Source organism: Schistocerca piceifrons, chromosome 4 (assembly GCF_021461385.2).
Source record: "Schistocerca piceifrons isolate TAMUIC-IGC-003096 chromosome 4, iqSchPice1.1, whole genome shotgun sequence".
NCBI lineage: Eukaryota > Metazoa > Arthropoda > Insecta > Orthoptera > Acrididae > Schistocerca > Schistocerca piceifrons.
This window is the reverse complement of record NC_060141.1, coordinates 496913409-496938423: the sequence shown is the minus strand read 5'-3', so window position 1 is coordinate 496938423 and position 25015 is coordinate 496913409. Positions and strand designations below refer to the sequence as shown.

Below are 25015 nucleotides of genomic sequence, written 5' to 3'. Positions count from 1 at the left end.
AGGGGAAGGCGTAGCAAGGTGGGGATGAGGAGCTGGCGCTGCTTGGTGAGGCATACAGGGACTAAATGTGACAGGACAGGGTTGACAGGTACACCATTGCAAGGCTGTTTGGGAGGGAGAGGAGGAAAAATGAGGAGTGTAAAAGAGAGGAGCAGAGAAGAGGAAAATACCAGTATGTGTGCCAGCAGAGAGCAGCCCATAATAAGGGTAAGGGGTGGCAAACTGTGAGGAGGCGACAGGACAGAGAGGGTGGAAACAGAAGTATGTTACCATAGTTTGTGGCCAGGATGGTTTCAGGCGTGCGGAATGTGTTTTAAGGATAACGCCCATCTGCTCATTTTAGAAAAGCTGGTGGAGGTGGGGAGGATTCAGATGTCTCAGGGTGCGAAGCAGTCATTGAAATCAAGCATTTTATGTTAAGCTACATGTTGTGCCACACGGTGGTTTACGTTCCTCTTAGCCACAGCTAGGCACTGGCCATTCATCCTGGTGGACAGCTGGTTGGTAGTCATACCAACATGGACCACAGCTGTCCACCAGGATGAATGGCCACCAACAAACTGTGACCAAGAGCAAAGAAGACCACCCTGTGATACAACATGTGGCTGAACGTAACATGCTCAATTCAATAGCTGCTTCTCAACCTGGGCCATCTGGATCCTCCACGCCATCGCCAGCATTTCTAAACTGCGCAGATAGGAGTTACCCTCACAACACATTCTCCTTTCCCAAAATTATTCCAGACTCAACCTACAGTAATGTACTGTCGACACACACTCCACCCACCAGTTTATGGCCCCCCTGTCCTACCACTTCCTTCATTTTCATGTCCCCCGCCCCTATTGTTTGCCACCCTCTGCCTACATACTCTACCATTCTTTCCCCTTCCCTGTTCCTCTCCTTTTCCACCCACTGTTCTTTCCCCCACACTGCACCTCCCAACGCCGTGCCTGTCAGTCTTATCAGGACAGCACTCTTCTCTCCCTCCACCCTTACATTGCTATCCCTTCGCCACCCAACACCAGACTGCTACTCACGTAACACTCGTTTTGTCGTCAGAGCTGCTGTTGGTAGCGGTCATGTTTGCATGGGGGTGTGCTTGGTTGTGTGAAAAAGAGTTTCCTTTGCTGAAGAAGGCTTTGGCCAAAAGCTGCAATGTTTAACAGTCTTTTCATTCTGCCTGTCTGCAACTTGACGCGTCATCTTCACAGTGAGTAGCAATCTATCCTTTTCCTAATATGGTTTAATGTTCCAACCTGAAGTTTCCAATGTTCGACATGCAACCAAATATTACACAAAAATATGTAACTATTACATTATGAAAAGTAAACGTGCTACTCACCATATAGCGAAGATGATGAGCTGCAGATAGGCACAACAAAAAGACTGTCGCAAATAAAGCATTGAAGCCTTCACACACCTTTATTATCTTCCCAACCTCGTACAACAACAAATCCCCCATGCTTTATCTTTCCAGTCTCCCACACCTCCCAAGTCCCACCATCTGGCCACAGAGGAGCATTCCCCTTGTAACTCAGTAACATCCGCGACTGGAGCAACTGAATTCTCCACCAGGGTATCGACTACCATCCTCGTTGTGCTGTGAAATGAGAAACATCCTGCCCACTATCCTTCCCACCCCTCCCACAACGGTATTCTGCCGTCCACCAAACCTACAAAATATACTTGTCTATCCTTACACAACCCCTGCTCTCAACCCCTTACCTTACTTGTAAAAAATGTTCGAAATCAAATTATCACAGAAAATAATAGCATTAATTTACCAAAAAGTTACTGCACTTAATTGTACACCTATTAGTGTAGATTATGTTACCATTAAAAAAATTTGCCAAATTTGCCTCAAAATTATGAAAAAGTGTACCTTAAAATAATAATGCAATGACACACAACATTATAGAATTTATAAAGGGAAACCAGCAGTGAGAATAACGGAAAACATGCTGATGTTTGGAACAGCATTTTATGTAAACAAAAAAATTGTAGATAGTTTAACAGAATTTAGATCTAATTCAGAAAGGATGTCCATGTTAACAGTGAAGTGCAAGAATAAAAGTTACACCCTCATAAACTGTCATGCACCTATAAATGCTGACAACAGAAGAAATCTGGAGAAAGTAAATAAATTCTGAAATCTTTTAGAATCTGAAATTTCTATCATACCTAAAAAGAACGTTAAAATACTTCTTGGTGACTTCAATGCGCAAATTGGGAGGGAAAAGAAATTTAGAACTATAGTAGGTGAATATCCAGCACACTCAAGAACAAACAGAAATGGTGAAAGACTGATCAACATGTGTAAAATGTTCCAGTTAAAACTCATGTCCACAAATTTCAGCAAACTGCCAAGAAAAGCCAAAACCTGGAGACATCCACATCCAAACCTAGGTGAATTTCAACTGGATCACGTAGCCATATCTAAATGGTACATCACGGAAATTATGAATGTTAAAATAAGTCAGAAATGGGGAATTCGATTCAGATCATTTTCTCTCTACGATTAAAATAAAATTTCTCCCATCCAAACCCAAAAAGGTGACCAAGAAAGTGATCAGATACAACACCACTACAGCTAATATTACAAAAGAAAATATAGAAAAATTTAGAGAAGAAATTGAGACAAGTAAAGAAGGTGATTGGCGTGAACTCCACATGAAAATAACTCAAGCAGTAGAGAAAACTTTAGCATTAGCCAAGAATAAAAAGACTACCGTATTTACTCCAATCTAAGCTGCACTTTTTTCCCAGTTTTTGTAATCCAAAAAACCACCTGCGGCTTAGAATCGAGTGCAAAGTAAGCGGAAGTTCTGAAAAATTTTGGTAGGTGCCGCCACAACCAAGTTCTGTCGTCGAATATATGTAGCGCTACACAGGCATGCTTTGCAGGCACAAAAATACTAGCACCAAAACCTCTGCGTCAGTAAATAAATTTAAAAAAAGGGTGAAAGACGAGCTTTTTTTTCTCCGCCCCGAGTTTCAACCACCGCATTTTCATACATTATCCAACAAAGTAAATACAAATTCCGTATTTTTCATCTTAGAATGTAGCAGCATTTCAATGTACTACGAAAATCCGACTAGCAAGACTGTTTGGGATGCTTGTCAATATGGCCAACTCTACGTTCTGAATTTTTTCCTACCTGTGAGAAGAGATGGTTGCTAATAGGAACTTTTCTGTATTGTGAATCACATGCAGTATTCTCTTCACCATAAAAATAATACGAATATAAACATTTTGCCATGTATTGTTTCATGTTTGCTGCTATCTCATTTAAATCCTATCTGCCTAATAAACTACAAAGCTTGAGTGAGACAACAGCAAACGCGGAAGAATATACATATCATGTCATGTTTATATTCGTATTATTCTTATGCCTAATAGTGGTACAGTCAGAAATGAAGCACGGCAATTGACTAGATTTTTAGATCTAATCTGACTAATTTCTGTGCAGAATGTAATGTACTTAAGAGGCGTCTGCAAAGATTTTCAAATGGAGAAAAATTTTCACCAAACTCTTGTTCAGAACATCTATCATATGCAGTCTATTATTTGGTTCTTGTTGATCATTATCAAAGAAAGCAGCAGTGCAAGTAACAACAAATAGCAGTCTCTTGCCATTGTTTCGCTAATGAGACTATTCCTCTCTTTTGTTTTTTAATTGTAGGTGGCGGTAGCGTGCACAAAAGGAAGCCATGCCACGAGCGGCGACAGGTCGTAAACACAAATTATCAGAATGCGACAAACAATGCATGACACAGTACAGTAATGCATTTTCAGCTTAGAGTGACGTAAACACCTAAAACAAAGAGAAAGGCACATATCAGATCAAAGAAAAATAAGCAATCTATTCAAACCAGACGGAGCACGTGAAAAAGGAAGGGTACCTGTATAAATACAGACGGAGCGCCTGACGCAAAGCAATGGCTACCTGGTAAAGCTTAACTGCTAAGCTTACGACTCGAACCAAACTACTGTAGCTGTATCGTCATTCATTCGACCTAAATTGTGTCTCATATTACAATTGACCAACTTTGTTTCGATTTATAGGTGCGGCCTAAAACTTCTCTCTCCCCCTTGAATTTCGAGTCTCAGGTGTGGCTTAAGATTCGGGAAATTTTTTTTCTCTTGATTTCGAGTCTCATTTTCCAGGTGCGGCTAAGATTCGAGTGCGGCTTAGATTCGAGTAAATACGGTACATGGTGGAATGAGGAGTGTGAAGAAGCACTAATATGAGGGCCGTTCAGAAAGTAACCTCCGGTTGATTTAAAAAAATACACCAAGTTAAATAAAAATATTTTAATATATACATCTTACAACTAAATCTTTGCACTATTTTTCTACATAGTCTCCATAGCGATTGAGGCACTTATCGTATCTCTTCACAAGCTTTGAAATTCCTTCTGCATAAAAATCACCCGCTTGTGCCTGGAGCCAGCCTGTGACCGCATCTTTGAGCTCTTCGTTGTCATCAAACCGCTGTGACCTGAGCCATTTCTTCAAATGCATGAAGAGGTGATAATCACTTGGCGCCAGGTCTGGGCTGTAAGGTGGATGGTTGATAACGTCCCACTTGAAGGACTCAAGAAGGGCCGTTGTTCTGCGAGCAGAGTGAGGACGGGCATTATCGTGCAAAAAAACGATACCGGAAGTCAGCATACCACGGCGTTTGTTCTGTATAGCCCGTCGTAACTTTTTTATTGTTTCACAGTACACGTCTTGATTAATGGTCGTACCACGTTCCATGAATTCAACCAACAACACCCCTTTGGCATCCCAAAACACCGTTGCCATCAGTTTTCTGGCAGAAAAATCTTGCGAGGCTTTTCTTGGTTTGGTAGGCGAATTTGAATGTGCCCACATCTTTGATTGTTCTTTTGTCTCAGGGTTCACGTACTTAATCCAGGTTTCGTCACTGGTCACGATTCTGTTTAACAATGGTTCTCCTTCGTCCTCATAACGTGACAGAAAGTCTAATGCAGAGGCCATTCTTTGAGTTTTGTGGTGGTCGGTAAGAATTTTGGGCACCCATCGTGCACAGAACTTACGGTAACCCAATCTTGCTGTCACTATCTCGTACAAGAGAGTCTTAGAAATCTGTGGAAAACCAGTAGACAACTCCGACATTGAGAAACGTTGATTTTCACGAACTTTTGCATCAACTGTCTGAACGAGTTCGTCAGTCACCAATGATGGTCTACCACTCCTCTCTTCATCATGAACGTTTTCTCGTCCACTTTTAAATAAACGTACCCATTCACGGACAACTCCTTCACTCATAACTCTTGGTCCGTACACGGCACAAAGCTCACGATGAATAGCTGCTGCAGAATATCCTTTGGCTGTAAAAAACCTTATGACAGCACGCACTTCACATTTGGCGGGGTTTTCTATTGCAGCACACATTTCAAACTGCCACAAAAACTAAACTAGCGCAGGTACGACGGTCACTCGACCACGGCTTGATGCCGACTGACCTGTTGAGTGCGTGAACGCACAGATGGCGTCGCTACTCCCCCCACAACCCGCACTGTGACCAATCGGAGGTTACTTTCTGAACCGCCCTCGTACAAAGAGCTCAAAAATGGAGATGTTAGAAAAAAAAGAGGAAGACCTTTAACAATTCAGACAACAAAGAAAAGAAACATCAAAAATAATCCGCAAAATCAAAAGGAACTTTGAAAATCGTCAGCTTATTGAAATAGAAGAAAATTTCACCAAAAATAATTCTAGAAATTTTTACCAAACCTTTAAACACACACTTAAAGGATATCAGGCACCAAGTATTTGTTTCAAAGATGAAAATGGCAAAATAGGGTTAAATAATAAAGAAAATTGTGAAATTTTAGCAAATTTATTGAAAAGTTGTTAAACTGTCGAGTTCCAACATATAAATTAGAATTTCCAGTGACATCTAAAATATAGAGGAAGATTTCCCACCAACAGAGCTAGAAATTCATGAAGCCATCAAAACACTCAAAAACTATAAAGCAAGTGGTGAAGACTCCATTACAACAGAATTATTGAAGTAATCAAAACCAAAAATCAAAGGATCTACAGCTGCTTTTTGAGAACATTTGGAAAACTGAAAAGATTCCAGTTGAATGGAAGACTGTAATAATCCACCCGCTACATAAAAAGGGAGACAAACAAAATGTCAGTCATTACAGAGGAGTGTCACTTCTGCCAGTGGCATGCAAAATATTATCAAAAATTCTCCTCAACAGAGTGGTAGATACTTTAGACAAACAACTAGGAGAATATCAGGGTGGTTTTCGAAAGGGAAGACCCTGTGCAGAACAAATTTTTAACTTAAAGTCAATAATTCGTCATAGAATGTTAACCAGCAAACCGATACTAGTGTCATTTATAGATTTCAAGAAAGCATTTGATTGTAAAGACAGAGAAACAATAGATAAGGTCATTAGAGAATTTGGTGTTAAATCAAAACTAGCAAACATAATTCGTGAAACAGTAACAGGTACAGTATCTAAAGTCAAATTTATGGGAGAAGTATCTCAGCCTTTTGAAACAAAAACTGGTGTTAGACAAGGTGATGGCTTATCACCTTTACTGTTTAGTTGTGTTCTAGAAAAAATTGTAAGGATCTGGAATTCGGAGCTAAGAAATCACAAAATTGAACCAATAACTCTTGGAAGGAAAACAAATGGAATTAAGGTAAACTGCTTGGCTTTTGCGGATGATTTCGCTATACTTTCAGAAAACCCAACAGAAGCAGTTACTCAAATAAGCATTCTGGAAAAATTAGCAAACAGAACGGGTCTCAAAATTTCAGCCGAAAAAAAAATTCATGACAAATATAAAAAATACATAGAAACACAAATAGGCAAAATAGAGCGAGTAAATAAATTTAAATATCTTGGAGAAACTATACAACAGAATGGACTAGAAAAATCTGCAATAGATGTAAGAATTAACAAAATGGAAGGAGCATATGGTTTGACCAAAAATATTTACAACAAGAAATGTATATCTAGAAAAACAAAACTAAAACACTGCACCACAGTGGTACGATCAGAATGTTTATATGGATCTGAATGCCTAACGATGAACTATAAGGTGGACAAACTAGAGGTACTGGAAAGAAGGATTATTGGAAAAATAATAGGTGCAATGAAAACTGCAGATGGTTGGAAAATAAGAAGTAATGAGGAGATCTACAAAAATATAGAGAAAATATCTGAAGTAATGGCCAAATGAAGATTAACCTTTTTTGGACATCTCTACCGAATGGATGGAAATAGACTAACAAAACAAATACTCCTATATTTCTGGAAGAAGAAATCGACAATAGCATGGATTACAGAAGTAAGAAAAGGTCTTGAAAGAAACAATATCAAAGAATCAGAAATAGCAGAAAGAAACTGTTTTAAAAACAAAATACTAAATTCGGAATGCTTTCAAAGCAGAAGAAATAAAAAAATCGGTAAAAACAGGGACAGAAGAAAGGAAGATACTTCATGGGGGAGAAAATGAGGGAATACTGGAAAAATAGGAAACAACAACAAAGGAAGAAGAGGAACTGAAGTTGTTAACGTGATCCTAGTTGGTCAATACGATTGTAAAAAAAAAATTCAAAATTATCTCACTGCATTAGATTGTTATTAAAAATTCTGATTTTTTTAAAACATATTAGATCTCTATACATAAGTGTGCAAAATTTCAATGAGATTGAACAAAAAATGGCAAAGATATGGATTTACAAAAATATCAGTACAAGACTGCCACCGTCTCCTCTTAATCCTATTTGATACTGACACCATACCGCACAGCAGTACTCTAGCAGAGGATAGATGGGCAGGCTGTCGAATACAGGAATGTATGAATGTATGTTCTGTGGTCCCCCCCATCTCCAAAGGCACAAACAGTCTTCTAACCGAGGTTTACATGCAGCATATGCTTGCAATGAAGCTACAATGAGAATCAAACACACTGTGATTTAAGAAATTCAACGCGCATTCACACACATAACATAATTTGTCTTTCACGCAATGAAATTTACTTTGAAAATAACATTTATCAACCACCATTCGCAATATTTTCCCACTACCTGTTAGAATTTGTTTCAGCAGTTGTCAGAGAGCGCCAGAAAACTGTTACTGCATGTGCACTGCTACAATGACGTAGGAAGCCCACATGTTCCTACCTATACAGCATTAAGAGATCTTACATTATGTCGTAAATGGAACAAAACATCAGAGGACACTCCAAGAGCATCAGAATTTTGTAAACCAGGCTAAAATGCATAATTTGGCTAAAAGTGCACATTCATATGTCCAGATTCACAAAAAAGTAGGCCCCGACCTGATATTAAGCTTTTCAGTGTGGTTTTCGGGCTGAAAATTTTCTTGGAGTACCAGTACTATACTGTCTCATGTTTGGTTCTTTATTATTGAATAGCACCACACACACACACACACACACACACACACACACACACACAGAGATAAAAATGGACACTTGCAATTCAGCAAACAGTTGACACTAGCCACTACTGTGGAATGAAACACTTCGTTTAAAATAAATTGACTGCCTCTGCGGAAAAGATTAATAAAATCCAAATTTCTTTAGCAAATCCACAAAAGTAACTTCAGTGTTCTGCAAGGCTTTACTGACAAAAACCTGGAAGTAAGATAAGATCGGGAAACTAGAACTAGTAAAATATTTTAGCCTTCTATAAGCATGTCAATATATTTTAATTCACTTTCTAGCTCTCAGCCACAGAAATCCGTTTTGTTTTCATTTGATGTGAAAGTTGTAAATGAAGAAGAAACAGGGGTCACATGGAGATTACCATCATCTCCAATGCAACAGACTGCTCTGTGCATGCGCAAATCTGGCAGCTGGGTTTTGCCAGAAGAATTTTTCCGACTACTGTCTGGCTGCTTGTTGCTACTGCTGATACAGCTAACAGCCGTACTTCAAGTAATCGCAAGTGGGAGCAGGTACTGCTCATACACGACTCAACTGCGTATGCGCAAGAGCCCGTTGGCAACTGCTCAAATGAACCTAATGTAAACCATTGTGACGTCACGGTCATCGGAAGAAGTTTGTTGTTATGAAGTATTGCATAGTCTTCGTCCTAAAGCCTTTGACACATTTGGGTGTTGGCAAACATTTCTATGAGCACTGTGTTTTGTTGTTGGAAATGGTGCATTTCCTTTGCAACTTAAGTTTATGTTCATTTTCTTTCTCTTGTTTATGTTTCATTGCTGCAGTATTATTCTGCAGCAGTGGGCCAAAGTAAAACTCTTTGTTAGAGTATCAGTTCTTACCAGTCAAAATTATAAAAATTTAACTGAAAACTAAAACAATGAAAAATACCCAGGTTTTTCCTGAATAAAGAAGTTCAAGTTTACCTAGGGCATATACACACTGAACTATTATCAGGAGTGTCTCGTAGGAAAGTGAGATGGGTCTCTCTCGGCAGCATGTTCTAAATAATAATAATAATAATTAATAATAATAATAGTTATTATTATTATAATTATAAAGTAAGTTACTGTAGATGAGTAGGAAAAAAAATCCTGTAATGCTTGAATATAGTATCATTGGCAACACAATAATGTCAAATATGTGGATGCAATGTTACAAAGAGACATGAAATGGAACAAGCATGTAAAGCCTGTGGTAGGAAGGGGAATGGACACAGTTTATTGGGAGAATTATAGGAAAATGTAGCTGACCTGTAAGAGACTCCTCATAAACGACATTTGTGTGGCCCCTTCTTGAATACTGCTTGAGTGTTTGGGATCTCCTCCAGCTCACATTCAAAGAAAACAATGAAGCAACTGAAATGAATGCTACATTGATGGTAAGGTTCAATCAACATGTGAGTATTATGAAAAGGCTCTGTGAACTCCAATGTGAATCCCTCGAGGGAAGATGTTCTTTTCACGAAACATTACTGAGAAAATTTAGGGAACTAGCAATTGTGACTCACTATCCAACAATTCTACTGTACCAATACACATCTCCCATTAGGGCTGCGAAGACGACAAGGGAAATCAGGGTTCATACGGTAGCAAACAGATAGTCATTTTTCCCTCACTCCATTTGCAAGTGAAACAGAAAATGTATGGGTAGCAGTGGTACAACATATCCTTCACCCTGCACCCTATAGTATCTTGTAGAATATGCATTTAGATGCAAATGTGTGTGTCTCATGAAGAATAGCCAAGGAAACCAGCATAAAAAAAGTTAGGGATTTATTCCATTTGGAGGTATTCATATATATGCACCCACAATGATAACTTTCAGAATGAAACTACGGGAAGATGGACAGAATCCCTATTGTGAAAGAATGTTCAAGTGTTCTTAAGAAGGCCTGTTGAATTTTTAAGCGACAAAAGTGAAGACTGATGAACCCGTGATGCATTTGGCCGTAAGAAATGAGTAAATTTTATCAAGCAACAACCTAACATTGCACTCCGAAAAGAAAGGTATCCTTAATTAAAGAGATATTTGTGTCTACTAAACATTCGCTAATAAGCTTCCATCTAGATAATTTTCTCAATGAATATACTCCACCAACATTGTTATTCAATGTCTGAGCTCATTACTCTATTATCAGTCTACACTAGTTGGACAGAAATAACTCTGCACTAATGCGGTGTGGCTTTTCTCACGGCTGAGAAAGATATAATTTGACATCTAATATTAACAGGCCGCACAGAGTAAGTCTTACTAAAACTGCTTGATACATGTCAAGTGGCACTAAAGCACTGCCACAATAATTGCCATCTACCTCTTGATAAAGCTTATCTACAGAGAAAGTGGAGTACTCAAAGACAGAATACATCTTTACCTGCAGTGGTCAGCAATAGTGAAACATAACTTGCTGAGCTCAGCAGTTCAATTAACAACTGATGCTTTTCTCAATTATGTCATTACTGCAAACTTCCTTAATACAACAATTTAGCTGACACTTTGTAGTGGACCACTGGTAACAGTGTGCATATGATGTTAAGAACCTGGATTGGTGAAACTTAATTACAAAGTCTTGACATCTCAACTACCATGTAATTTAATTAAACTATACCATTTTCTACTAATGGATATACTACTTCATTAAGATAATGCGCTATTTTCAAATGTTAAAAATATGGTTCAGATTGGTGTTATTCGGATTGACCACAACATTCAAATCACACTTATGGCCAATATTTTCGCAAAATATCTCTTATTATTATGTAATTGAAGATTAAAAATCATTAAATATCAAGATTTGGTCATGTAATCAAAAACGCTCTGATGTTGGCTGAAGCTCTGGTAATGTCACAGACTAGGAGTAAGAGAAAAGTATACATGGTTTACTGGAGCATTAGCCGAAATTACTAGGTTTTTACATACTTTTTCTGCAAATAGTTTAGCTATTTAGTGATAGAAAATGCATTTACAACTTTTAAGAACCAATAGAAAATTTTTGTAAATGCTGAAAGTGGAAACCCCACAAAAATTATTGTATTTATGCTCCACTCACTTAGAGCAGCGATATGGGCAAGGACAAGTAAATGAGTCTGTACCTTATATCTAGATTCTTTATTATCAGTCATGAAATATGACCCAAAGCACAATAAAATTGTTCTTACGTGGTACACAGCAGAAGTGCAACAGGAAGCAGGCGCTCTGTGGCGGAACGGATAGTGTGTGTTACTACGGATACTAAGTTAATGGGTTCGAATCCTGGAGGGGGTCATAAATTTTAAAAAGTTTTACACGAAACATGAATACAGTGTTGGTAAGAACTCATTGTAGCAGTTGTTTCGATGGTGGGACGTGTTGTATGTAGTTTCACATTAATCTTAGTCTGAGAAATGGACAACTGAGGGTAAATGCAACTACCCTGTTTACAAACAATTACCTTTCTTTCGAAACCTTTGCTGGTAGTGAAGCTATCACACACCATACTCCCACAGTACAAAGACGTGTAGGACAATGAGGTCTTTTATGCAGAGAAATATAAAGTATGTACAACATGCAGGTAATACAAACATAAGGCCTGTGCTGTTTATTAGTATAAGCTAACATGACTCTAATGAAGTGTTGTAGCAGGCTTTCAAATTATTCTGTTTTTATAAAAGAACACTGAAATTCGAGAAGAAAAAAAAAAGACATGTTATGAGCATAAAATGATATAATTAACCATTTAAGACAACTTACTCTGCATTACTTCCTTAAAAACAATGTACTCATCTACTTCACAGTTCTCTTCATCAAGTGGAGTAGTGTAGCTTTCAAGTGCAGTCTCTTCATTTGCTTCAAATTCATCATCACTATCAGAGTCATCATCCTGAAAATAGAAAGAACAATGTGGATATGATTAAAATAGACATTATTCCACACAAGAACAAAGTCTCGGGTAGAATAATCATCCACTGGATTACAAGTCTCTCTCTCTCTCTCTCTCTCTCTCTCTCTCTCTCTCTCTCTCTCACACACACACACACACACACACACACACACACACACACACACACACATTTTCAAAATAAGAATTGTAAGGTAATATGGTAAGTTTTCCAGGTTATGTGCAACTGCTTCTACACTGTCATTGCTCAGATCACTTCTAAAATTTATTTGTTTCTTTCAAATTTAAGTTCGCACTGCAGTACCAGATAGTGTTTGTGCTATCATTGAGATATCAAACAATATGTTTGTTATTACTCTGCAGCATTGCAGAACATACAGATGCACAAAGTGTTTCCAGATTAATGTTTACATTTGACAACGAGATGGTAGTACTTTGTGACCTGTAAACCTAGGGACTGGAAACTTCTTCAAAACAATGCATCTTTTTGTCTGCTTGTCTGCATCATAGCCACTTAGAAAATATTATTAATAATCTCATTTCTTCATGATGTGCCCATATCCCCACTGATGTGTTCAGGTACAACTGACTCCTCACCATTTGCAACTATAAAGAAAAGATAAAACTCTGGAATCTTCTTCACTGGGTTTAGAATTTGGTTGGCACAAAGCTGTATATTCATGTCACCACTCTTTCCAGTATTTGGTAATATTGAAAAGGTTCTTTGAGTGGCTTTAGATCTTTAGTACAAATGTGTTCTTGTTGGACTCAGTATTCGTAAGAATTTGCAGCTTGAAAGCTTTTCTTCCGAGATCATATTCCATGTCAAAACAACTAATTTGGGACCAATTTTCTGCTCAACCACAAAGGATTTCAATGAAATTTTATGTGAATTTTCACACATGTCAGTTCTTCACAGCAATACTGGTAAAGATATAGTCACTTGTTTGACTCCATGCACAACTTTGCACAGAGCAAACATGAATTTCTGGTGACTAAGCCATCATATCTCAGGCAACATTTTGTTGCAAGAAATGAAATTTGACCTCCATGTACAAATTTAGCTGATCTCTTAAGAATAATACTGAAAAAATTTCGCGAGTCATATTGAGCCAGAAAATTTTATACTAAAGCACCGAAAGAGTCGCCAGAAAAAATATCAAACTTTTGTTTCTTATATCTTCAGGACTAACAGTGAAGATGAATGTGAAACTTGGCATATAGTAAGCTAACAATCCAAAAGTTCTCAGCTATAAAGTATTATTAACGTACCTATTTCCACTACTGAATAAATGAAGTACAAAGTTGATGATTTTGTAAAAAGATAAAAATTTTCAAATTGGGTAAACACATGCTGAACACGAAACTTAAAAAGCAATAGGTCGGTAGCACAAAGATGTGGAATACAAAATTCCATTGACTTACTACTTTCCAATGCTCTATAAACTCATCAAACAGATGACAGTTTTCAGGAAAAGGTGAAAATAGGGTATATTTAACACTACTTTTACAAGTACTGTTTTCTATTAAAGTTCATCCAAAACAACATGTTTTAACCCCACCCCCTGAACAGTGGGTTTAATTTCCAACAAGTGCTATTAATGCTATGTAAATTGAAGCAAACTAGCCAGAAAAATCACACTGTGAATAAAACTATAACATTGGCTTCTTATATCTTGTTGATTAAATGTATAATAAATGTGAAACTGTGGACAACAACAACTTAGTACAATAAGGTTTTCCAATACACAATCTCATTCATGTTCTGTTTTCTAAATTTCTACAAAATCACTTAAAACTTTATTTTCGTAAAAGCTCCAAAAATAGATGACATTCAATTTGCTTTTAGAAAATGTGTTTTCCGTAACTGATTTCAAACTAACCACAATTGGAAAGAGCATGTTTTCAAGCATTCAGAAAACCAAGTTTGATTTGCAATGTGCACTAACATTACCTGAAAATGATGGCAAACTTGGAGGGGAATGAACTAACATGATATGTTGCGGCAACCTGTTGCCCTTTTTTTTTTGTTGAAAGTGGTTTTTATTTTTAAATTGACAAGTAATATCACACTATATTGCATTGGTCAATGGTGTCATTGTCACAAACCATTGAAGGACATGAATCATCAACCCCATCACCATAGGGGGCATGACCAGTAGCTGTACAATATCAGCAACAGGGTGGGTTTCTTCGTCCAGGTCCCCAAGCCTGTAATTTGGTTTCTTAACGTAAGTTAGGTAAGTTCCAAAGCCTTGTCGTGATACCCGTCTACTTACAAAGCCATTTGTTAAATACATTATTTCCAATTCTCAAATTTGTGAGAGTGTCCCACACAGGCAGCAAACAAAAAGTAATATCAATTTTCATTTTAAACTTAACATTGCAACATTACTGACATATCAACAAACACAATGATACACTAATAAAATTTATGCATCCTCAAGGCCAGGGTCCTTCATTTTATTGGTCCCAAAAGTCATGATGCTAGCTGGTTAGCAGAACAACATTTCATTTCCAAGTTCCTTGTTTGTTTAATATTGAGATGTGGCTGAGATTATTAATTTAGAGAAAATTAGCTGTAGAGAGCAACTCAAAAACGCCGAAAAATGTGAACTGTAGTGTTGGTAAGTTTAAAATCATAACTGATATTACTGGTTGCTTGCTGCCTACATGAGATATTCCCAAAGGTTTAAGAATCTTAGATTAAGATACTTAGCAAATAGCTTCGTAAGCAGACAGTCACCACAACAAAGCTTTGGAACCTAAATTAAGAAATCAAATTACAGGCTTGGGAACCTGGATGAAAAAATCCACCCTGTGGCTGGTATTGCACAGTTATTTAGTGTGGCCTCTATGGCAATGGGGTTTGACAATTCATGTTATTGGACTGATAGTGACAATGTCACCATAGACAAATGCAGTACAGTGAGATATTACTTGTAAATTTGACAAAAATCACATGCATCGAAACATGGACAACAAGGTGTTACAATGTAGCCTGTTAGCGCATTCCCCCAAATCTGTCTGTCACTTTCCGTCTTTGATGGTGCACACTGGAAATCTAATGTGATTTTCTGATGTCTGTAGACATGCTCTTTCCAAGTGCGATTAGTTTGAAATCAATTATGGAAAACAGATTTTCTAAAAGGAAATTGAATGTGGTCCGTTATTGTAACATTTATGAAAGTCATGTTTGAATTGATTTTGTAGAAATTTAGAAACTGGCATGTGAACGAGATTCTATACTGGAAAATCTTATGTTACTAAGTTGTTGTGTCCATAGTTTCATATTTGTCATGCCTTTAATCAATGACATATAAGAAACCCAAGTTAAAACTTTACTTGCAGTGTGATTTTTCTGGCTGGTTTGCTTCAATTTAAGCAGCAACATCAGCCCATGTTGGAAATTAAACCCACTGTTCTGGAGGAGGAGGAGGAGGAGGAGGAGGAGGAGGAGGAGGAGGAGCACTTAAAACACCTTGCTTCAAATGAAACTGGTTTAGAAGCTCTAATAGAATGCATAATTTGTAAAAGAAGTGTCAAATATCCCCTATTTTCACATTTTCATGAAAATCACAATCTTTTCAACGAATTTTTTAATTATTAGAAAATAGCAGGTGAATGAAATTTTGTATACCACATTCTTCTGCTACCGACTTATCGTGTGTTAAGTTTTACGTTGAGCATGCATTTACTCTACGAGATACAAGGGTTCAAAGTTCACATTTGTTTCGTGCTGTGATTTTCATGCCCAACTTTGTTTCAAAGTATCTAGCTCTGAGGGCCGGCATTGGACAATCAAATACACTTTTTTTGGTAGTTAAAACCACGGTCTTTCTAACTAGCGCAGTTCGGAAAGTTTTAAAGAACAGTTTCTGCAAAATCAGGTTGTTGGTACAGTTGTGGTACATATGTTCACTGGAGAAAAGTGCGAATGTTCATATAAAATTTTAACAAAATCTTATGGTCGAGCTGATGTGGAATGACTTAATAGGAGATGGTCTCACAATGCCGATAATGACTATCATGGCTTCATTCACATATGTGTCTATCTTCTGTGTATGTGTAAGAAAAGTTAAAGCAGAATGTGTATATGTATACGAGTATGACCACAGAACATCTGTCCACCAGAAAGAATAGTCACCACCAAACTGTAGTCCAGTGCAGAGTTGACCACCCAGTAGCAGAACATACTGCTAACCACAAGATGCTAAATATCAATGGTATCCTTGCAACCCATCCATCAATCCTGTAATTCTTCTGGCCTCACTCTCTACTAAACCACTGCACCCACACCCTCTACCCAACAGTTTCTCTTTCCTCTGTTACTTTGCCAGTTCCCATAACCACATCTTTATCATCATCATCATCATCATCATCATCATCATCTGCTGCACAAACTCACTGACTCTGGTGCTCATGCGTGGCATTGAGATCCCAAGCACCTGCTGCCTCCCTCGGACATGTCAGCCACTGTTCCCCTAACCTCCATCCTGGCTCTTTTTTCTCTCCACCCAACCCACCTAACAACCTCTTACCGCAGCCTACCTACTGAACTGCAGTCCTAGCAACGTGTGTCCAATTGGCACAATGTAGCTGCACACTTGTGGGTTCTTGCATATGTACTGTAACTCCAATAGATTTGTACAAAAACTAGCACAGTTTTCATTCTTTTTTGTGCCAGTCAACAACGCATTACTTCTACTGATGATTGTGTGTGCTCTTTTCTCCTGCAAGGGCAATATACTCAGCAGCTTAATAAGTGAATTTACAGCAGCATTGCTTAGATTATCAGCTTTTGCATTGCAGTTATTTGGATATATTTTGTGGAAGAGGCTTACTTATGATACAATACATCTCCGTGTAGATAACACTGAACATCATGGCAGAAGTACTTTCCACTGTACCAGTTATTAAGACTTTTTCCTTTACCATTCATGTGTGAAGTGTGTGTGTGAACAATAACTCATTAAATGCCTCTGCGCTCAAAGTAATTAGGTTCATTCTGTCTTTGTGATCCCTATGGAAGTGATACGTAAGGGGCTGTAGTATATTCCTAGATTCCTTATTCGAAAGATAGACACGACCTATCTTCAAGTGTTTGACATGCAAATAATATTCTGCATGAGTTTTTTTGTACCCAGTCTCCTTTGTAGACTCATTGCATTTCCCAAATACTCTACTAATAAAATGAAATCTGCCATCTGCTTTATGAATGAACCTATGTGGTCATTCCATTTCTTATTCTTGTAAATTTTTATACACAGGTACCTATACGAGTTGACGGATTCCAAGTATACAATGGCTTCTTTTCCTCTTTCCTTTTTTGTGGAGAGTATAATTCTTAACATTCAAAGAAAGTGGTCAATCTCTGCACCAGTTTGAATTCTTACCAATATCTGACTGAACATTCTGTCATAACTCTCCATCTAAGATAAAATGCTCTTCCTTCCTATCAATACATGCTCAATCCAGTTGGAATTTGCTTTGTATGACTGTACTTTCAATAATAAGCGTATGTGTGGTATTGTGCCAAATCTTTTACAAAGGCAAGAAATACTTGATCTTCCTGACTGCCTTGATCCATGGTTTACAGGTGGTCTTCTGAGAAGAGCACGAGTTGGGTTTCACATAACTGTTCAATTGTACTTGAGTTCAGTTATATTTTAGTTCAGAATATGACCTAGGATTCTACAACAAAAGACATCAAGGATATTGGATGGAAGTTTTGTGGATCACTTCTCCTACCTTTCTCGTATACAGGTGTGACCAGTAGGCTATTTTCTTCTAATTGCTGAGGATGTTTTTCTGTCCAAGGAATCTACAGCTATGGTATATTATGGTTAAAGGGAGGATGAACATTGCCACAAATTTGGCATAGAATATGATAGGAATTCCCCAGGGCCCTAGAGCTTTTGTCAATTCTAACAATTTCATCTGGTTTCCAACATCACTGACACTAATTCTGTTTCTTCTTTGCAGTACACAAGAGTTAAATTGAGGCAATATTCCAGGATTTTCCTTTGTAAAGGAACATTTGAAAAGTGAGTTCAGCATTTTGGCTATTGTGTTGCTACCCACAGTTTTTAGTTCTTGTCTCGTCCATGACTGCCTGGAAACTTAACTTATGTGCTACTAGTCACTGACATGAGCAGAATATCTTCTGATTCCGAGACAGATCTTTTGATAAAACTCTGCTATAGTAGCCACTGAATGGTTCACATATTGCCCTCTTGACAGCCAAAACTGTTTAATTTAGCAGTTCTATCTAAGCACAATAGACTTTGTTTAACATCTAATATGCTGTAGTCTCTGTTTTCTCGGAAGTTTCTTTATACTGACTGTACTGTGGATGATCCCTCCCATCATGAACTGTTCTGCTAAGCACGTATCTATCTAGTGCGTGATCAACTATTCTTTTAAACTTGAGCTGAAGTACTTCTACATGTTCCTGCCCAGAGCTCAATGTTTTAAATTCTTCACTAAGATATAATTATTCCCCTTTTATACAGTTTGCTGAAAATATACGTCTTTCTGTTTAGTTTAGTTGCCCCTTGAACTTGAGTGGTACTGAGAGACAGATCAGGACCTTGGCCTTTCACCACCAGGTGCTGTACCTGAAAATCGTTATTATCGCGACTGACTGCTGGATAATTTTAGTCCCCTTCGATGATTACAGTATGACTGGAGAACTTACGTACAAGAAAACTGAGGTTTAATCCACAGTTTTCGGTCACACCAGGGCCAAGGATCCAACAATAAGTTAATGTCCACATCCAATACAGAGTCTTGCCCAAAAATTTTTGCATCAAGTTTCAATTTCTACTCTGTGGTTGTAAGTTAGTCTGTTGCAAAAAATATACCATTCCATTTGCCATTCGTTTATCCTTTCAATATACACTTAAACCTTTCTCAAAAAATCTCACTGTTATCAATTTCAGGTTTCACTCAGATTTCTATACCTTATATTATACAAGCTTACTTTATATTATACAAGCTCCACTTCTTTTTAGGAATGCTTTAAACTGTGGTCACATTGCAAATGCTTTGACAATTAATCATCATGATTTTAATATTCTCACATGTGGGAGGCATTTGCACTGACACTTCCGGGTCCCCCAAGATATTTAGTATCACAGTTATCAACCACTTCTATCCCATCAAATGATAAATGCAATCTCCTGTATGCTTCTTTATTATGAAGTTGCAGCGCTGCTGTTTGTTTTTTCATTAGCGAAATTATTCATGCTATATAGTAACGCCATTTGAGAGTGCACGGTGACAATGATATCTTTGTTCTGACAGATTAAAGCAATGTCATCTGCATGCTGTATTTTCTTGGCATTAGTAGCTGACATTTTGAATAGAATGGGAGACAGGAACGATCTTGGAAGAATACAATCATACAGGATTGAGTAAACTGGCTAGCTTCTGACACAGACTTACATCACAAATTTCAACATAAAGGCCTTCTCTTCATTATGTATTGTTAGCTCCCATCAGATACGTAAGATGCAGCTGATTCGATCCATCTCTCAAATCTGAATTCCATAAATGCTTAATTAGTGCTTTCTTTTGTCTTTCTAAATCAGACTTCTCAACTGGGGTATTTTATATGTCATATCATCGACAAGATTGAGAATTAACCCTTTCAGTAATTTGTATGTGATTTTGAGTAGGCAGCTATGCGTATATCAAATAACGAAATGACAGTACCTAAGTAAAATGACAAAGATTACTGTCAGTTAGTAATTCTTAAGACTTGGGTACATGGACTGACGAAATAGCAATCATTCATGATGTTACAAAACTACACACCAATACGCTCAAAATTATTGAAAGGAATCATGTGAAATTACACCAAGATGTAGGAATAATTATACGTTCTAGAGCCACACCACATGTTAGTCTTAGCTACCATATCCCATCTGTGCATTCACAACCACATATGCTATTTCAAGAGCAGCGAAAAAACTCCAACACAAATACACACGGTAACTAAACAGGGTATGACCCATATATTACTGTAAAGAAATCAAGCAGCCAAATGATTAATATATTTTAGCTTATGTGAAGTTAGAAATTTCATGCAAAAATTTCAGTTACTTTGTAACCAAGCTTTTGCAGTTAAATGTGAAAAATAATTTATAAGAACATGAACACAGGTATTATATGAACACAGCAATAAGAGGATTTAGGTCAAAATAAACACATCAAAAAAAGTTTTGCATCACCCCAGTTCCCAGAACTCCTGAAGAAAGACATTGACTGTGGATATTGTACAACAGACACAGTCCCTTTGACTGTTCAGAGATGTCACTAAACCCGTCCAAAGATGTAAACAACCATACATGAGCAGCCTGTATTAGACAGAGGGGGTCCGACAGCCAATCAGTTCCAGTCATTCCACCAGGAAGGAGGTACACGGCTCGTGTTGTTACTTTGTGCTATGAAGGGCTATCAACAATGGAAGTGTCCAGGCATCTCGGAGTGAACCAAAGTGATGATGTTCGGACATGGAGGAGATACAGACAGGCAGGAACTGTCGACGACATGTCTCGTTCAGGCCACCCAAGGGCTACTGCTGCAGTGGATGACCGCTACCTACGGGTTATGGCTTGCAGGAACCCTGACAGCAAAGCCACCATGTTGAATAATGCTTTTTGTGCAGCCACAGGACGTTGCGTTACAACTCAAACTGTGCGCAACAGATTGCAAGATGCGAAATTTCACTCCCAACGTAGATGGCGAGGTCCATCTTTGCAACCACGACACCATGCAGTGCGGTACAGATGGGCCCTACAACATGCCAAATGGACTGCTCAGGACTCGCATCACATTCTCTTCACCGATGAGTGTCGCATATGTTTTCAACCAGACAATAATCGGAGACATATTTGGAGGCTACAAGATCAGGCTGAATGCCTTAGACACACTGTCCAGCGAGTGCAGCAAGGTGGAGGATCCCTAATGTTTTGGGGATGGCGTTATGTGGGGCTGACGTACAGCGCTGGTGGTCACGGAAGGCGACATAATGGCTGTAAGATTCGTGAATGCCATCCTTCGATCGATAATGCAACCATATCGGCAGAATATTTGAGAGGCATTCGTCTTAATGAATGACAATTCGTGCCCCCATCGTACACATCTTGTGAATGACTTCATTCAGTATAACGACATCGCTCAAGTACAGTGGTCAGCAAATTCTCCAGACATGAACCCTATCGAACATGTTTGGGATTGATTGAAAAGAGTTGTTTATGGACAACATGACCCACCAACCACTCTGAGGGATCTATGCCAAATCGCCATTGAGGAGTGGGACAATCTTGACCAACAGTGCTTGTGGATAGTATGCCACAACGAATACAGGCCTGCATCAATGCAAGACGACATGTTACTGGATATTAGAGGTATCTGTGTGTACAGCAATCTGGACCACCAACTCTGAAGGTCTCGCTGTATGGCGGTACAACATGCAATGTATGGTTTTCATGAGCAATAAAAGGGGGCGGAAATAATGTTTATGTTGATCTCTATCCCAATTTTCTGTACAGGTTCTGGAACTCTCAGAACCGATGTGATGCATTTTTTTAAAATTTATTTGATGTGATTATAAGTAATATTATGAGCTTATAAGCCAACCTTCTCAACAGGCAAGTAGTGAACTCAAGTGCAAGTTTTCTTATGCAAAATGCACACAGACAAACCAACCACATAATTTGTTAGGATGATCACTTTTTTAACAAAAACCATTTGTACTTATTAAAACATGCATTTTAGTGCTAATAATTTTGAAGCGTTCAATATTTTACAAGTAAAAACAATAAAACTATAACTAGGCTTTGAAATTTTAAATATTAGTAAAAGCATCATCATGGCTACCTGAATACTAGTAGTAATAGTGAATGGTGAATTAGCTTTATGTACTTTATCTTCGATGTTTTCCAGATATTCTTGATGAGCTTCATCTATATCATCCTCATCACTTGATAAAATTTCTGAAAACAAAAAAATGCCATGAATGAAACATTTAAAAACAGTGAATGCACCGCAACATTTCTGTGTTTGTTGCATTTGCAATCTACATGAATCTCACTTATGTGCTTTCATACGCCCTGTGCTCACATTTAAAGGATTGTGACAGCCCTAATTTCTGAAACACATTAAATGAGAGCTAATCAAAAACACTGAAACCAACTTTTATTGAAGGGTATGTGGATGGAGCCTGCAACATGTTGTGTCTCCATGCAAGTCGGGGACCACCTCAGAAAGAGAGAGTGCAATGCCATGTACACAATGAAGGAAATAGCAAAGAAGCTAAACAACTATGTGGTACAAAAAGAAGAATTAAGGTCGCAGAATGTAACTCAAGAGATGATAAATGGTAACATCAAAATTGGCAATGAAAAATGTTAAAATCTGCCATCAAATAAAGTGGAGGCACTAACAGCATATACTACATAGTTTCCATTGCAGATGTCTGGAATTCAATTTTGCAACAAAACTTGTGTACGACTCTTGCATTGGATTTCAAATGGTCATCGACAACATATGTTATATTATGTGTGTGGAGAGTATGTAATCTTCTGTGGTAGAAATACACATAAAGAGTGAGTACCTACTGAATGGTGCTTTGAAACTTGGTCTTACTTTGTGGAAGAAATTTCTGAGAATGTACATCTGAAAGGCAGCACTGTATGGAATTAATTCAGGGCCTTAGGAAAATCTAGGAATAAAAGCCAGATGTGGACTGGCAAACACACACACACACACACACACACACACACACACACACACACACACACAGACAGAGAGAGAGAGAGAGAGAGAGAGAGAGAGAGAGAGAGAGTTACAATTGGGGGCAACTCTACTTTCTCTCAATTTTCATGGGTAGGAGGTATGTGAGGAATACATGATTATCATCTTATAGTACAACACTGGGTGTGATCTATAATATTTTTGGTATTTATTCAACAAGACATGATAATCTACTCTATAGCAATTCATACAAATATAATAAGAACACTATAAAAGTAAATTTCTTGGTACAGCACAGAATATGAACAGTTTTTCCTGTGTATCCTCTAAAAAACACAAATTTCAACTCAAAAGGTTGCAACATCAGACACTGAAATTGTTAGAGAGGAAAAATTTACCACAAAGGAATTATTTATTCACATATGAAGAAGGTATCTACCCACCTACAGAGCTGCTGTAAACGAACAACAACTTCCCAGTAGTAGCAAGAGGAAGGGATCATACACAGCAGATTAAATGACATCCATTCCATCTCTTCAGTTACTCATTCAGGTATGATTCTTTTGTTTATATTCTATTAGAATACTTTCTAGTAATTTTCACACTTTTGGACACATTATCATAAGATTTTCAGATGACATTACTATCCTCACTGGAACTTAGAAAGAACTGCAGGATGTGCTGAATAAAATTAACAGTCTATTAAGCACAGAATATGAACTTGAGAGTAAGTCGGAGTAGACAAAAGTGATGAGTAGTAGAAATGAAATTAGTGATAAAATTAACATCACAATTGGAGAATGAAGTAGATGAAGTGAAGAAACTCTGCTACCTCTGAAGCAAGATAACATATGATAGACAAGAACAACATAAAAGAGCTGACACACACAGGCAAAGAGGGCATTCCTGGCCAAAAGAAGCCTCCTAGTATCAAACATTGGTCTTAATTTGTGGAAGAAATTTCTGAGAATGAACATCTGAAAGGCAGCACTGTATGGAATTGACTCAGGGCCTTAGGAAAAGCTAGGAAGAAAAGCATCTAAGCACTTGAGATGCAATGCTATAGAAGAATGCCGAAAATTAGGTGGACCAGTAAGAATTAAGGTGGTTATCTGCAGATTCAGGGTGAATAGAAATATGTAAAGAACATTCTCAAGAACAATGGTTAGCATGATAGAACATGTGCTTGTATCAGGGAATAATTTTCATCATGATAGAGGGTCCTGTGGAGAGTAAAAACTGTAGGGGAAGACCAACACTGAAAAATATCCAACAACTAATGGAGGTGTAAGTGCTACTAGTTAGTGGAAGAGGATGAAACACAAGGGGATGGAGGCGGTGGAAACCGTTCTGATTTTTGATTGATACTCTTCAGCTTTAAAAACTGGACCTGTAACAGACTGACTGTGTAGTTTAAAGATCAAGTCCCGTGACTCACATGCAAGAGGTTGAGGGTTCGTACTTTGTCAGATTCTTTGAAATATATTTTTTTTTAATCTTCATTGAAATGACTTTAATCGTTATTTTTATTCAACTGATTGGGTTAGACTTATATTTTATATCTATTCTTTTGTCACATCATTGTAATCAACACAATTTCTTCAAATGACTCATTTCTTCTTCCAACTGTGCTTTCTCCACTTGGAAACTTTGTGCAAGCAATTTTAATTATTTTTATGTATTAACTTCGGTTTAATGCTTTCTGTTTCAACATCCCACATTTTTTCCCATGTTACTGACATCATTATTTCCATTCTTCATTTTCATTCACTTCATGTACAATCACTTCTTTTGTTGAAATCGTCGTCTGCTTTACTTGACCAAAGTGAAATAATTATTGGAGATTTGAATGTTTTTATGATGTTAACCACCCAAAAAATGTACATCTTGTAACGAAAAACAAA

At 37.7% G+C, this 25015-nt stretch overlaps 1 protein-coding gene across 2 annotated transcripts in view; it reads right to left on the bottom strand.

Annotated features, from left to right (window-relative positions):
• Window positions 1-25015, bottom strand: part of LOC124796299 (importin-7) — a 183057-nt gene that overhangs the window by 22091 nt on the left and 135951 nt on the right. Inside the window, exons 20-21 of one of the 2 annotated variants that reach the window (XM_047260420.1) lie at window positions 22236-22351; window positions 12200-12329 (exon numbers count right to left, since the gene is read on the bottom strand). In XM_047260420.1, the coding sequence (XP_047116376.1) occupies window positions 12200-12329; window positions 22236-22351 (246 nt within the window). The remainder of the gene's footprint in view (window positions 1-12199; window positions 12330-22235; window positions 22352-25015) is intronic. The other variant, XM_047260421.1, reaches the window with a different exon arrangement.